General features: G+C 45.8%; 1 protein-coding gene across 4 annotated transcripts in view; it reads right to left on the bottom strand.

Moving 5' to 3' along the window:
• The window catches only part of LOC119163984 (uncharacterized), a 55,261-nt gene extending 42,037 nt beyond the window's left edge, over positions 1-13,224 (bottom strand). For 3 of the 4 annotated variants that reach the window (XR_012885449.1, XR_012885450.1, XM_037416077.2), the window contains exons 1-4: positions 13,052-13,224; positions 8,997-9,201; positions 6,609-6,707; positions 2,131-2,365 (exon numbers count right to left, since the gene is read on the bottom strand). Coding sequence is in view for 1 of the 4 variants with exons in the window: in XM_037416077.2 (XP_037271974.2) it covers positions 2,131-2,365; positions 6,609-6,707; positions 8,997-9,201; positions 13,052-13,156 (644 nt within the window). In the remaining 3 variants the exon portion in view is untranslated. Of the gene's footprint in view, positions 1-2,130; positions 2,366-6,608; positions 6,708-8,996; positions 9,202-12,375; positions 12,949-13,051 lie in introns of those variants that run through there. The other variant, XR_012885451.1, reaches the window with a different exon arrangement.
• Positions 13,225-17,046: the final 3,822 nt, after the last annotated feature.

The raw sequence follows: 17,046 nt of genomic DNA, 5'->3' as shown, positions 1-17,046 counted from the left end.
ACTAAACGCAATCGTTCCGGTCAAAGTCGAAGGCACGCGATTGTCTTCACCGAAGATTAAGCGTGGGCGCACAAGCATCTGCCACCCCCCCCCCCCCTCCCACAATTCGCGGGTAAAGTATGCGTGGGAAATAAGCGCACGTCGGCGCATCGTGACGAACTGGGTGCTGTGCGCGGCAGCTTTTTTTTTCTTTGTTTCTTGAGTTTTCACATATATGTGAATGGCGGCGGCGACGGCAAAAAACCAGCCGAGACAGTCCATATATAGTTGCTATCACAATAATAAAACAAAAAGCAAAGCTGAACGTCGTCGGGGGCAGTCCCATGCGCGCACAACATCGAAAACGAAGAGCGAACGTCATGGACATCACGGAAAACTACGGTATTCGGTAAAATGCCCTCCATGTGCAGCGCGGCCCCGCATATGTGGCGCTGAATAAAAGCGTGATGCTGCCAACGCGCAAAAGTAGTTTTATTTTTTTTTACTTTGGTTTGGAGTGGGGGGGCACACACCGCGCACGACAGCCCGTGGGGTGCAGGCCCATTTCGCGCTCACCCACCTGCGCCCAATAACGAGACATCACTCTCGCCTGGTGCGCCGTGCGCGCTGCCGCCGCTTCGCGCTTTGTTGGCGGCATGCATGCTCGTACCAAAATGCGAAGTAAAATTCCTAGATTGTTCCAGGGGGGAAATTTGTTATATCAAGGTTGTCTCCCACTGTTACTTTGTTACATAGAGGTTGCAAATACATGTGCTTTTATGGAGCAACGGCGGGGAATAGAAAAACTTCGTTATATCGAGTAATTCATTACATGAAGGTTTGTTATTAAAAGGTTTAACTGTAGTGGAAATTATTGTTTGGTTATGTCAGTCTTGAGCAAAAAAAAATTCTGCTTTCCACATTGCTTGCAAGAAGCAGCACGTCGCACGACTCGTCAAATGTGGTAGTGCCTTCACAAAAGTGATCACACGTATCAGTACACTGCAAAATGAAGTTAAATGAAGGCAAATTTATTATACAGGAGGTTTAATTCATTCAAAGTTTGATATATTTTGATCTTTCTTAGCCTCTACTTGATGCAAATAGCAAAAACGAGGGGTGTACACAATTGTGTACACAGCGTCACTAACCAATTGACCAATGATGTCAAATGGTGTCGTTTAAACAACTTACTTTTAAACCCTCTTAAAACTCAGTTCATGGTTTTTAATATTTCTCAAAAAGTGCTCTGTTTCATAGCACGAGAGTCCATTGACTATCATATCATTCCTTCATCTGACTATGTGTGTTTTCCAGGCATAAAATTTGACCTTTATTTGAAATTCACTAACCCCATCGCTTTTGTTAAACAAAAAACAGCATTTGGTATGATAGCACTCATTAAATCTCGTGTATTTTTTCACTTGACGCCTTCTTTCTTTATACTTTTCCTTCATACATAGCCACAGCGCCTGGCATTACTTCTTGGGTGAATACATACAACCATCATCTATCATGCATTCAAAACATCTAAAATTGGGCCATTCGTATTATTACAAATATAGTTCTTTTTATTTTAATGCTACTTCACTGCTTCAGGGTAACTTCATTCTTACCGTGTCTAGCTTGTTCGATTTTCACTTAATCATAATGTTATTTCAACAGCTTAACGAACAGCTAGAGAGTGAAATAATTGAGCCTAGATTGCTCACAAACTCCGATAACACTATGTTTGCCCAGGATAAAAATTTCCTTTTACCTAAATGTAACACTACGATAGAATGACATCCTCATTCACAGTGATTAATTATAGAACAACATGCCATACAAGCTAAAATCGACCACTGGACGCTCAATTCTCATGTTTTGATGTGTGGTGCAATTCCACTCCATTCACCCAATATTACACGCGTTAAGGATATTCCTCTTAGGCTATCCGAGATTCATATATTTTTTTTTCTGGAACAGTGCATGGTTCTAGGTGGAACCCCTGCTTGCTGCACAGAAGGTTCAATGCCTCTTTAATAGAACATTTTTACAACTAGTTTATTTGAATCTATCTTGAATTTTCGCTCACAACCAACAACACTGGCACAAGAATTTAGGCAAAACAAGCTTCTAACGCTACCGCGTAAAAAAGAAATCATGTACCTTGGTCGCCCACGCTTGCGCTTGGGTTCTCGGATTGGGTAGGCCAGCACCTGACCCGTGCTAGAATCCTGCTGAAGGACGCACCGCTGGCCGTTCACTACAATCAGTGCATTTTGGCACAGCTCGATCGGACTGCTAATATCAATCACCACTGTCTGCTGTTGCTGCTGCTGCGGATCTTCAACCTCTGGCTGCACTTTCGGTTGGGACTGTGGCTGCTCTGTGGTAGCGTCCTCTGTGGAGGGTAAGAAAATTAACTAAAAATTATCGACCATTATGGTACTTCCTAATGCCAGATTTTAGTGTATCTCTGCACGTTTTTGCCATTTCACGATACATTGAGGCAAAGAATTTGAGATGTAATGTTAAAGAAAACTTTTATTTTCAACACCATGGCTTTGCCACTGAGTACACACCCCGACCATTTTGAAACCGGAATCTGGGTGAGCTTTCTTTGTAGAATGTTTCTTGCTGACCCCACAAGGTCAACAAATATAACAGAAAGAAATATGTGTGTTTAATTAGAAAGTTTTTACTTGTCCACAAACTTTCTAGCATTTGTGTATTACTAGTTGAGTGGAGGCCTAAACATGACAGAATGTGTGGCACCACCTGGTCGCACATACAGGCTAGTGCACACTTTTAGCAATGATGCAATTGCTAATGCACTGCTTTTTTATAATCTTGGTATGGCAACAACACTCAACAGGCACACAAAAAAATTGCGACTATAACTGCCTAAGTAGAAACGTCAAAAAATATCACTACCCCTGTATTATGAAAAGGCATCGTGGACATCAATATACAGGTCACACTTAAGCTTTCTATCATAAGAAAAGTAGAAGAAAGAAAAGGAAACATTACATTACTTCATACTGATAAACTATGCTAAAAAAAAGTCTACTTCCATCGATTTCTAAAAAAAACGATCAAATTCTGAAAGGAAAACACGGACCAGACTTAAACGTTCATAATTGGTTCTAAGATGCAAAAAAAAAATATATTTGTCTTATCGTTGGCGCTTCAGCGCACGACGCTGAAGCACCGGCCGACACGAGGTATGCAGCAGCCGGTGGCCATGCAGGAACTCGTTTATTCTGTACCACGGAGGTCCGTGTTCTGTACAATGCCGTGCTATACATACAGGGTAGCGCCCCCTGAGGGCGAAAACACTTATTCACATGAAACCGAATCTGGCAACCACGAAATCGGAACTAAAACAACACATCATTTCTCCCTAGAAAGAAAAGGAAATGTGGCTCTAAGATCTTTTATACAATGATTAACAAAACATGAGTAACTTTAACCTTACACAATTTTAGGAAAGTGTAATGACACATAGAACTATATTTAAAACCTTAACATCCCCCCTTCTTTTGTCATAAAGTAACCAATTGAACAAAGAAGCGGCATGAGAAGGAGAAAAAAACATGGCTATGTACACAGCGCACCATGGCTGAAAGCACTTATACAGACAATATACAACAAAAAATCACAGCATAACAGTGTATCCCTATTAACTTTATACAATAAATAAATGTACAGCATACACACAACAATGCACACGTATGGTACAGATTCCAACAATACAACCGCAAGGTACACTGCAAAGTAACCACCGCATCATCCCCTCCCCTGAGAGAGGATGTCTGCATAGTCACTGTCATGTTTGAGTCTATGGTGTCGACGCCTGCAGCGGTGCCATTTTAACGACAGGCTTCTGAACTGCCGCCGCCGCCCACAGCAGTCCAGTGGAGTGACAGAACAGGCCCCTGAACTCTGCATCCAGGGTACCTTCGGCATAGTCGGGGCCGGAACAAGCAGGTAACGACGCTCCAATGGGGTATTGCTCGGCACCGCCGATGCAGAACCCACGCCGAGAGCAGGAACGGGCACGGTAGACGTAGACGCGACCAGCTGAGAACCTCGGCAGCACGTAGAATAGCAACCGACCCTGGAACGCCTGGTGGATGCACCTCCGGGGGATCGAGAACAGACAAAGCATCTCGGAGGCCACCACAAGGCGAAAGACGCACAGCCGGGGCGGAATCAGCAGCAGGCACAACCGACGTCTGTTGAGCTGGGACGCAAGCAGGTAGAGTCCGGGTATGCTCAACCGCGGGAAACACGACCGAAGGAGGCACATCAGGAGCACAGCCAGCTGAGACGCCGACAGGTGCAGCACAAGTGGGCACACACTGTCTGGGCCGCAATCGTCGTATTACGGGAAGTCAAAGTATGGCCCGACCTGTCAGTAGGTGCATCCCTTGTAGATCGGCAGACACTTCCGTAGCGTTCTCGACGTCTGCACCATGAACACAATCGGCTCCAGGCAGGACATACGGCAGAGTTGGCCCAATGGCGGGTCGACCCGAAGCGGTGGCAGGCACCCGCCCGAGCCAGCGGCGAAGCTGGAGAGGACGTGTCCGCAGCAGCGGAGGACGAGGAGTGCACGCAGGAGAAGTCCCGCTGGTGCCATCTTACACCGAAGCCATAGCTTGGGGAGGACGGCCGCCATTTGGCCTAGCATCTTGAATCGCTCTGCGAGCTGAACCGCCATTTTGAATCAGGCGCGACGACACTGCGCCGACTTGCGCTCCAAATAACTGTAGCATCGCATGGTCGATGAGCTCCTCCTCTCTCGCTACGTCGAGCGCCTTTTGTAGTGTGAAGTCCTTACCCATCTTGAAGAAAGTTCTTTGTAGGTGGGGCGACGCGATGCCAGAGACGATGTGGTTGAAAGCGAGGATATCGCCGCCGCGCAGAATTCACAAAGCTTGGCAACTCGGCGTACCTCCTGTATAAATTATACCGTCGACTGGTCTGGGCCCTGACGCAGGACTTAGAAGTGGGCGCACAGACATGTCACGTCCGGTTGCGGGTCAAAGTTTTCATTAAGCAGCGCAAGGGCTGCGTCGTACACGTCCGGCGGCGTCTCCCGAGTTTGCCGGTCGGCTCCCGGCTTATCTTCGGCGGCATGCAGGTAGGTGTTAAGTCCCTCGACACACAAGGCGTTCAGGAGCAGCGCCTTCTTGTGCTCCGATGTCGCGTCCCTGGCAGCAGCGTCGATGTAAACCTGTAACACAGGACGCCACTGCCTCTATAGAATAGGTGGTACACCGGGGCACTGAAGGAACGGAGGCGGAGGGATAGCCGCGTTCATGCTTGCTGAAGAGAGCGTCGAGATGACAGTTCAGGAGGGACGCGTACGACGGCAGGCCTGGTGACCAGACTGGCACAGAAAGTGTATAAAAGTAGAATAGATGCAGGAAATACAGCAGCGGTGGGACAGCTTGTGTAACACAGGACGCCACTGCCTCTATAGAATAGGTGGTACACCGGGGCACTGAAGGAACGGAGGCGGAGGGATAGCCGCGTTCATGCTTGCTGAAGAGAGCGTCGAGATGACAGTTCAGGAGGGACGCGTACGACGGCAGGCCTGGTGACCAGACTGGCACAGAAAGTGTATAAAAGTAGAATAGATGCAGGAAATACAGCAGCGGTGGGACAGCTTGCACGGGTGCTGAGTCGACAGCACGATGAAGAAGGCTGGATTCCCTCCTTGATGCCTGACGCACGTTGATTCAGATCCTCGTCGCTCCGTGTGGCGTGTCCGCCGCTTGATACAACAATAAACACAAGATAGGACATGGGACAAAGTGCTCGTCTTGTACTAAAAACTTGTGACTGATACAAAAGCGTTTCTTCCTTTTTTACAGCAGATGTTTTATGGTGCAGTAAAAGTACTCACAACTTGCCAAGTTATGCCCCTGCTTCTTTTCCCCATATAACGCATCTTAGTCAATTGTAAAAATAACAAGGATAATGTAGGCACTGTCATAATTCATGACGAGTCAGCTTGAGAAGTTGCAAAAAAGCAGAATTCTTCGGTTATTAGAGAGGCCTTATTGAACATGTCTAACTTTTCTTGAAAAAGAAAAAGAGAGAGAAACCAGCCTTTGAAGTATTATACGGAAGGGTGGGTTACTAGTGCTTCACCATCCTATGCCTCATTAGCATCATCTGTCACCTAAACACCACATCTCTCGCATAGCCTATGTAATGTGACATGAAAAGACTAATTTAGGCATGTTGGTCCATATTTTTCCAAAACGAGCAGTCAAAATCGCAGTGTATATAAAACCTAACAAGAATAAACAGACCACAATATTACAAGTGCTGCACAATCAGCACTTGTGATCTGATCGTATGTTTATTTTTGTGACGTTTGATTTGTGCTGTGCTAGCGAAGATCACGATCCCAGTGACACAGAGCACATAATGAAGAGCAAGGCTGGATGCCACAGCCCCCACTCTGCTCACCACTTCAAATTTCACTTTGGTATTCTGGACAAATGTAGGGACAACGAAGCTTGTGTTGCTCAATTAAGATGTGTAATAAGGTCATATTCAAGAAATGTTTGAAAGACCAGTCGCATCAACAATTCATACAAAGACGTACAGAGGTGGCAGCGTACCTCTGACCACGGTGTTGGCCTGGAGCAATGCCTTTTGCAGAACGTCTTCTTCTGGCTCTTCCACTGACAGCAGACTCGACAAGTCCAGCTCCGTAAGCTCTGCACAGCAAAACATTGTGGATCTCGTCTGTCTGCTCAAGCTACTGGACCCACTTCTATCAATACTACTTTGCCACCCATTCAGAAATTTACTTGGAATTCTGGCTTCAAAAGATTGTTACCAAATTTCACAGGTGGAGGTGAAGCTGTGTGCATAAAATATTTCGGAAACAACTTGTGAGATTTCGGAAACAACTTGTGAGTCTGGCTTCCCATAAAGGTTAAAAGGCTGTAGAGGAGTGTTTTATGTGTACCGATGCATAATGACCTCGCTTTGAAATTAATTACACCCACAGACAAGTAATGTGCCCTGAGCCCAATTAAAGACGATGTAAAGAGACTACCGCAGTTCAAAGTAGTCTAGTTATGAAAGAATAGTTTTTTTGCAGTGTTTTGAGCAGACTATGTGGGCACCAACCTGAAGAAGACAAGACACACACGCGAAAGACACAAGAGGTACTGAGTGTGTAAGCCCTTTATCTCTCTGTGCTGTATGAAGAATTGCAACTTTTGAATGCGCCATACTGCACAATTTGATTGATCAACAGATATATATATATATATATATATATATATATATATAAATTCACACTTGGCATTTTGCTAGTTTGTGGACATCATCTGTGCATATATGTGCATGATGTGCCTCAATTGAAATAAACCCAAGAGAGATTGGTTGGTGACAACACAGCATACCGATTTGGCAGCAGTCTTCACCGTCTCATTTCGGTCAATAGATCTGCTGCACATAGTACGAAATGAAAAATAAGCTTAATGTCAGTGCATCTGCTGCCTCCTTCATTACAGTTGTTTTATCCTAGAGTTTAGAAGTTTGTTGTTACAAACATCAGCTCTTGCCCAAGGCATCACTAGTCCACTTTCTAACTCGACCTGTCTATCGTTTCGAGCTTCTACAGTGAAGCAATGACAAGTGTCATCTGTAGCAATACAGATAATTTTTTAAACAAGCGGCTTGCTGAAATCAATTGTTTTTTTCATGTCTTTAGGACACGTGCTTATTGAAACTTGACACGACCCATTTTCTTCTAGTCAACATCACACTTTCTGACATTACTGCGCACCTCATCTTTCGCTGCCTGTGCATATAGACGATCTTCCATCGCGGTGCACAGGCACTACCATGTTTGATCAGCAAAATGCCCCTGCCAACGCATTAGGCCAGTGAAGCAGGCGAGGCCGTATCTGAGGTTAGAAGCCGACAAGGCAGCACCCATGCAGATGCGGCCGCCGCTTCGATCGAAGCTCCTGCTTGCTACTCAACCGCGGTCGCTACAGCAATAAATAAATGACGAATTCAGCTACCACTTCGTGTCATCTCATGCTGGGGTCAAAGCATCAGGTATGTTTTGTCTTTATTAGGGATATTAGCAGTCTTTATTTAGCCATGCTTGCTAAGCCTAGGGTCTGAGAATTTGAGAATGGAGTCTCAAAAACACTGCAAATACCGACGAATACATTTCTCTCGAAGCTTCAGGACATAAATATTGACGCATACCATAAATGTGTTCAAAATACGCACAACCTCCTAGCAGACAACGGCGCACTGTAGCTATGAGAATCGGCCACGACTACACTCGCCTTCAGCACACGGGATCGGATCTTGGAGGACTGCACCAGAAGAGACAAAGGAGAAGTGACGAGCCGCCCGAGCAAGCAAGATAAGGCTTTTTCCTTTTCCCTTGTGTTCGACTAGTTGACAAACAATAAATAGTTTTCTCCGAACTACCCGAATTGTTCGTTACAGTACAAAGCAAATAAATGCATGTATTGTGAACTGATGGGCCACACAGCGCAGAACGACGACGTGACAAGATCGAGGCTGAAGGAAACTGCACCCGCAAGTGAAGCCATGTCGAGTTTTCTAGCTCGTCCATCTGGTTTACTTTTACTTACTGGCATGTTCATATGCAAAGTTTGGCATCCCCATAGCGTCTGCTTTGCGCAGACGCTTATGGGGATGCCCAGCACACAACGTAATGTGGATCTTAAGCCGTGGTGGAGAAGGACGGTCATGGTAGGAAGATGGCCACGGGGTCGTGGCGCCATCTAGTTTTGAATGAACAAACTGGCTGCAGAAAATCGTCTATATACTTGACGAGCCAAACTGAATGAATAAAACTTGGCGTTCAGGGTTCATTTGTTGTTCCGCTTGTTTTTGTTTCTTTTTTTTTGTCTGTCTGTCGTGCACCTCAGCTCCCCAGTATCATCCTAACTCTGTCATACCAACAAGCCCCAGTGGAAGCGCTTATGAATGATAGGCATGCTTACGTGGTGCGGTTTCATCTGAGGCAGCGGCAGCAATTGCCTGTCCGTCCTCGACGACTGCGACCAGGGTGTCACCATCGATGCGCAACAGGGTGCCTGCAGGCAGTGTCGCCCCTTCTTCCTCTTCTACACCTGGCTGCTCCGGCTGCAGGGCCAGCAATTCCAGTGCGGTGACTTCCTCCATGACCGATGCAGGCCTCGCCCACACCTGGTGGAGTCATCATAGAAGTGAACGTCATCATTATAAGCCCGACTATGCCCACTGTAGAAAAGATTATAGATAAATGTGGCCAGTGAGTGAAGGCAAAGAAGTAGCAAACACATTCGATCATAACAACATGATTGCTTCTGGCTGAGTTTTTCTGTACCTGTTAATGTCGTAGCATCTACACCCATTGCAGGGCAGAGGCCTCTTCTATTTTCCGCCAATCACCCTGTTCATGCACTTGCCGGGCCCACGTTTTTCTCACAAACTTCCTTAAGGGCCCCCGACACCAAAATCGCAACCTCAAGATGTTGGTGTTGTTGGATTTTTCGTATATGTGGGCATTTTTGACCGATTATTAGTGGCAAACATTTACTTTAAGATATTTTAATTTCACTTTAAAGACAGGATGAGTGATCACCATAGTTGGCAGCACCTCATGGCATTGCCACTGGTACGATGTGCATCAAGGCACCGCGAGACATTCCACGAGTAAAGTGATTATTGCTCACGCGACATAAAATTTGCAAGGCACACACAAAACCGTGACTGGCACTTAGCAAGGGCTGTTGTTCCTCACCCCTCTCACTCTGTTGTCCGGCTGCTCTCGAGGTTCTTGTGGCTGCTTAGCTCAAGAATGCTTTTTCTTTTTCCTGAGGGGATACGTGCTTAACACACCAAAAAACTCGCATCATTTCATTCTTTACCCACACGTGGGGCCCCAATTTAAAATCTGTGCTTTCAATGATACCAAAGCTTGAGCACATATCGTGATCTTAGGTGCTCCCCCGCTGTAGAGCGCTACTTTCTTGTGGTTTTAGGCAGGTGTTTTGAACAATGCTAGCATTAAATATATGATACCTCTGAGCATCTACGATTCAATTTTGGGATTACCAGACATAAAATTACAAATTACAAATAAAAGCTCAGAAACGAAAATTTTGCTGTCAGGGGTTCTTTATTCTCATCTGCCCATCCAACTTCCTGCCTGCCCCTTGTGTGCTTGCTTTACTTTTGAAATCCAGTCTGTTACCCTTACAGTGAATAGTCGACCACCAAAGTTTGGTGATGAAAGGTGCAGTCCGATCACTCTGTAGTACAGTTAAACCATGTGTTCACCCTAACCCCTGTACAACACAACCTTGTACTGTGCTAATTTAGAAAAGTGAACAGAACTGCAAAACCTCAATGTAAAGAATATGGATACGACAAAATTTTCCAGAAAGTGGCGTTATAAAAAAAATTGGCCCCATATCTGTATGTATCTGCATCTTATGATCTCCCGCATGCGTGGTCTTCATTAGACTGCGCATGCGTCTATACGAAAATGAGTAGCAGGCATCACGAATAAACCCACTCATAAATGTTACGCTAAATATCATGCAAAAAAAGAACAAGAAAAAATTGGCCTCGTATCTACATGTAATCTGCAAATGTCGTCGAAAGACGACAGTCTTGCGTGTGGAGAGAGTGAAAAAAACATTGATTTGATGTTCTACGCAAGAAAATCGGTGAATGGTATTCCGGAGGTGCTTGTTAGATTGCCTTGAGCGTGCAGCGGAGGCGAACGAGCGCATCAAGTCACATCACACGTGAGACGTGAGCGCCATATGGCAGTTTTATTTGAAAAACAAAGCGCGTGACCCTGAGACGGACGCGCACACCCGTCTCAGAGGTGATAAGGTGTAGAATGGAAGGCGACGGGTAGGTGCCACCACCGTGTCGTCTTAGCAAAGCGTTGAAAACACCCGCTTTTTCGTGCAAGCGTTGCATGGTCAGCACAGCGTGATAAGCGCTGCGGTCCTTAGGTATGTCTTTTCTAGTAAAAGACAAATATGCAGAATATATACGTGTTGTTATGGTGCCTCAGATATGCGCAATAATTGCTTCTTAATTGACAATCGCACACATATGAACGCTGCTCCTTGAGCAACATTGGTGGGTGCTGCCGATGGGGTCGGCCGTTCGGAGTATCGGTTGGTGCTGTTTCGAGTACCTGGTTCGCGGTAACGGTGGACAAACAGATAGATGTACAGACAGACAGACCAAAGTTTTTGCGTCGAAGGTCCCCAAGAAAGACTATTGTCTTTAATAAAGACGTGCAACCTTGTTGCTTGGAATGTACTGCTGAGTGGCTACCAAATCCCAAAAGCGCAATATTGATGTCAAGAAAGGATAGCAAGTGTATTGCACGAGCGGCGAGTGCATGGACCTTCAAAATGGCTACCCCATTGCCAACACTTTTTGCGAATGACATCAAATGCGTACCTAATACAGCAACAACATGCTACATTAATGCAACAGGTTTTGTAACCAGCAACACACACTCCCTTGTTTTAGCTCTATTTACTACATGCGTCAACTGCTTTATATATTTTTCCCCAAAACCATGGTGGAATGGAATAAGCTCTCATGAGAGCGTACCACGATTCATCATTAATGAAACACATCTTAAGTTAAAAGCATCCGCTTTGGCTGAGACTGCTTTTTAACATAAAAGGCTGCCTTCATGCAGAGGTGTCTACATGCACTGTTTTTGAGCTTCCATGTAAATGCCAATCGGAAAACTTTGAATGTTAGTTCCATCACCTGGGACTAGCTGCCAAAACTGTAGTGTTTAGAATACATAATGAAAAAGTCGGGCCTGTTGGATCTGATGCATAGCGTGAGCAGTTTAAACAATAGAATGCTGGGACAGGCCCAATGTGCTAGTAAGGTTCATGATTTGCTACCCTGTAGTCTGGTGCAAAATGTTTTGCAAACAGAAAATGTCGTGTTCCGTCTTACAAGCACGAATGCGAACTACTCCGTGCTTGTCTGGTGGCAAAATACTTTAAAAAATACTTCACGCGTGCTCTTGCCTACTCTCAACGAAATTAGAAATTCCATTTGTACACTTTTGAGAGCAAAAATACACACAAAGTCTACCGATTAACTCTACAATGCAACTTGGCACAAAGTACGAATGGCCTGGAAGCCTCATACATTTCTGCAGCCGACTTCCAAGTCACAGGTTGTCGTCTGAGTAGGGCAAGATGCGACAGCGGTTCGTGATGCATAACACAACGCTATGGGAAAACATTGTCAGTTCTCTGAGAGATTCATTGATTGATTAAAACTTTATTTTGGTCCTGAGAAGACGCAAGGGGAGACCCCCCGCCACCCGGTTAAACTCACATAGGGACCGTCAAGCCGAGCTTGGCGGCCCGTTCACGGGCACTCCGGACGGCCAGGGTTTGATCGTTAAGTTCGGGGCTGCGTAAGAGCGCAGCCCACCTGCCCTCGCTGAGGGCGGGGCCGATGGCTACACATTCCCAAGTGATCTGTTCCACGCTGCCGGCGTCCGGCCCGTCGTACATTCGAGCGGCCTACACGCACACAACGCCAGTTGACAACACACGAACACCTGTGCTCCACGAAGGTTCGTTTTCTTCGAAAGCGTGACGTGCCCGTCACGAATGCTGTAAGAACGGGGAGCATTTTCCGAAGAGAACAAACGCAGCGACAAAGACGCATCCGCAACCTCGAACACGCTGTCCCAACCACAGCGACGCTACGGATGACTGCCCGTCGCTGACATCACTGTGTACTGTCACTCGGGAAAAAGGAAAGCACGCGAGTAAAAGTTGGATCAACGTGGGTCACAGCAAGCATGAGGGTTTCTGCAACCACGCGCCCAAGTTTCTTCCCTGCGCCGAAGAAATCGCAGCGCAAAAACAAAAATGGCGCAGAGCAGGACCGCGCCTCACACGCGATCGGAAACAAATGCACAGAGCGAACCTCCCCACCGCAGGTTTCTTACAAAATTCCAATAAAAAGCAATCAAAAATTAAATCATTAAGCCGCAACTCACGCTTATGTTGGTGACGTCCTGGCGCATTTTACTTGATCCATCGTGAAATTCACTTCGGGATAAAATAACTTGAACTAGAGGTACTACCACAAAACACAGTTTCATGGATCAATCAAACAAGTAGTTTTAAGAAAAAGCACTGAAGCAGAATGTTAAAAGATTTCTGACAGCAACTTTGTTGTTAGTGGCTTTTTTTGTGTGTGTGATATGTAAATTTGTCTTATAATCCCGCAATCGAATCGTATAAAGTTCAACGTATTGTACAATTATTGCCAGTTCAGGACTTTTTTGGACGAAGAGGAGGGGGGGGGGGGGGGGCTTCAGTTTCACGTCACTTTTTGAGACACCTGCCTAAACGAATGAATTAGGCGGCAGCTCACACCACTTAGCCATAAAGTTAAGTACTATTACTATGCGTTGGAATAAATTTCACTCGTGCCTTGATTGTATGAATGGATGGATGTGGCTGTACCCTTTTGATCGGGCGGCGGCTAACGCTACCTAGCCGTAAGACTTAGTGAACTAACCGCTACATTTCTTTTTTTTTTTTCCCCTTTAAGATAGTGAGGTTGAGGATTCGTATTTTGCAGTGAAGGGTTTACTTTTCACTCGTGCCTTGACTTTAGCCATCAATCAGATAACTCCTTCTAGTTAAGTCTACCCGCTTAAAGTCTATTTTGCCCTCCCTGTCCCTAAACCCCAGTGCTTTGAAAAACTCTGCGCCATCATCCTGAACTATAGGGTGAAGCCCTTTACAGAACATTATCAAGTGTTCGGCAGTTTCTTCTTCCTCTCCACACGCACAGCATACTGTGTCTACCCCTTCGTATTTGGCCCGATATGTCTTGATTCGCAACACTCCCGTCCTGGCCTCAAACAGTAGACAAATACCCCGAGTATTATCATAGATCCTTTCCTTGGCAATTTCCTGCTTAAAAGTTCGATAGATCTCTAGTGCGGACTTCTTAATTATGCCAATTCTCCACATGTCAGAAAAACATGACTAGCGCCCCACAGCGGGGAAGCACCTAATATTACGTGCGCTCAAGCTTTAGTAACATTACAAGCGCGGTTTCTGAATCGGTGCCCCGCACGTCATAAAGGTTGCAACGATGTGGGACCGATGGGAAAGGTGAGGAACAATTGATAGCCCTCGCCGGGTGCCAGTCACGGTATTGTATGTGCGTCCCACATATCTTCTGTGACGCCGACAATACTCTTTTTACTCGTGGGACGTCACACGAGGCCTTTATCTACGTCATACGAGTGGCGATGCCACGAGGTGCTGCCAATTCAGATGAGCCCTTTAAAATTTGTTTAAAACCCAATTAAAATATTTTACAGCTAACATACGCCACTAATAATCGACCAGAAGTACCCACGTAAATAGGACAAAGAAACAACACAAATATCTCAAAGTTTTGATGTCAGGGGTCAAAATTGTGATTTATCAGAAGCACCCCGATGAAGCAAACAGCCCCGCCGCGGTGGTCTAATCGCTAAGGTACTGGGCTGCTGACCTGCAAGACGCGGGATCGAATCCCGCCCGTGGCGGTTGCATTTTTGGTGGAGGCGAAAAAGCTGAAGGCCTTTTTGCTCAGATTTGGGTGCACGTTAGAGTACCCCAGGTGGCCAAAATTTCCGGAGCCGTCCACTACGGCGTCTCTCATAATCATATGGTGGTGTTTGCTACTAAATCTTTCATAGAATTACTGGTTCAAGCATAGGTTTGCAGGGGTTTCCCTTGATGGTTGGGGCGAAGGTTAATCGCAGCACCCCTCCCATTGTCGTTGTAAACGTGCCCCCCCCCCCCCCCGCAAGATGACTGGAGGGGCGATGCCCCCCTCCCCTTTTGCTCCTATGGGTTTGAGGTATTACGTCAAATCGATTTGCTGCTGAGCTGTCCCTCGCGAGCATGGGTACAATGACCAAAGATGGCAGTTGTGTTGAACGACACAAAAATCTTCGTTTTGACACCAGCTGTACAACTTTGGGGTCAGCAAATTATGTCGCAACTGTACATGAGCACACCTTATCCAAAGGGCGAAGCCACGTTGGCCACATTCTCCAATGCAAGGCTGTTTACCTTTCTTCGGGCGCATGCTACAAGACCCAGATCCAGACAAACTACGCTTTTGTTTGTGTTTCAACAAATGCTGGATTAGTTTTTCCAGTGCCTGTCTCTAAGGCAGCGCAAAACTAATGTCTTCTCACGAAGGGCTGCCACAACTCCTCGTTCGCCCATGAATGTGGCACGAGAATACTGATTCAAAAAGCATGTGGAGTCAGCGTTAGCATGAACTGTGTACCTACCGACTGCAAATCCAAGTTTTCATGAAATTTTTTTTTGAAGACGCCAAGAATTAAATAGACACTTGAAAGAAATAGAGAAAATAAAGTTCAGAGTACTGTCTTTAAATTTTGCATTGAAATCTGCATGCATGACGTCACAAATTTTACCAACATTGGTTCAACAAAATTTACTGAAACTTGGTATGTTAGGTCTCTGGCCTCCTTAACAGACAGACATTGTGCTTCATTTTTACCAATTAGGAACTCAGTAGGCCTTGGCAAACACCATAAAAATTTATGATGTCACGATGTTTGGCACAAGAATGCCAAGCAGGCTTTCCTGATCAATTACTCTCAGGCAGAGCAGAGTCACTTCTGAATGAATTGAAGCAGGGCAAGAATGCACAGCACGCATCTCAGGATGAGGGAAAGCCAAAAGTGTCTGCCGTTCCTTGTGTGCACAAAGCTTCGCACTGCTTAATGAGAATCGTAGAAAAAACTGGGGTAAAGGTTGTCTTCACGGCAAAAAACAAGCTGGGCTCTCTATGTAAAAGAGTTAACTATGAAAGATTTTTTAAGTGTCGGGTGCAATAAGAAGCACGCAAAAATGTCGTAGAATGTATTATAGGCACTGTGAATCATATTTATTCATCATGTGGCTGATACTACATCGGTCAGACGGGGTGCTGTCTGAATGATCAGCTTAGGGAGCCCGTAAATCTGATGTGCGGATCACTGGGCAGCCACTTGGCAAGCCACTGAGAGAGGTGGGTGCACCCCGAATTTCGATGAATGCCAAGTAATGGCAAGATATAAGGACAAGACAGCACATGAAATAGATGAGGTGTTTTTGATTCACAAAGCAGTGTTGTCTTCGTTGGCGTCTTTGAAGCCAACACATGCCACACAGGCTATACTTAAACGTCACACAGACTAAACTGCCCGAGCATCTCCCTGCGACATCGTCGTCTTTTTTCACAAGCTACAAAGGGCACATGCATTTCCAACATTCGGCCATCCTGCAATGCTTAATGTCCTCATTAAGGCCTTGTGGCAAAGTTACCTAATTGCTTTTTTGGGCAATCGCTCGGCCATTCTCCTATTTCATATACTTAATAACAACACACGAAGAAACAAGATCAAGAAGCCGAAACAACACAAGAAAACAGCTATACCTACACACTGGCACGATAAGTTCCTCACGACACGCAGAAGTTCGCCCTTCGTAGCGCGATGATTTTTTTGGGAAATTTTGTAGTATCCGAACATCTTGACTGGCTTGACTTTGAGGAAAGACACAACCCACACGATGCCAATGTCCTCTAGTCTAAACTGTGGCCTTGACGCTTGGTCTGGCTCAGGCTTCGGCTTTTGGCCCATCTGCGGCGATTTTTTTGGGATTTGCTCCGGCGTTACCCACCTCCTAGGTGTCGCATGGTTCACTTGACTTCAGCTCGTTAACTTCCTTCAACTTGGTCCTGGGCTGTTCGTTCTCCTTTCTTTCTGTCTCTTTTTCCCAATTCAGCAAGTAGCTTGTCTTCCGTTTAGTCGTCTTGGCTCGGCTTGTCTTTCGCTGTTTTGTCTTCGGCAACCTCAGCCTGCTCCCACTTGTCCGTATGAGTCTCCTTTTGTCCCTGGGGTGCTTCTTCATCTGCTTCTTTTTTCTTTTCCACTTTACTGTCTTTTACAGTTGCTTTTTTTCT

This window comes from Rhipicephalus microplus, chromosome 8 (assembly GCF_043290135.1).
Source record: "Rhipicephalus microplus isolate Deutch F79 chromosome 8, USDA_Rmic, whole genome shotgun sequence".
In the NCBI taxonomy this organism is placed as follows: domain Eukaryota; kingdom Metazoa; phylum Arthropoda; class Arachnida; order Ixodida; family Ixodidae; genus Rhipicephalus; species Rhipicephalus microplus.
This window is presented reverse-complemented; position numbering and strand designations above follow the sequence as displayed.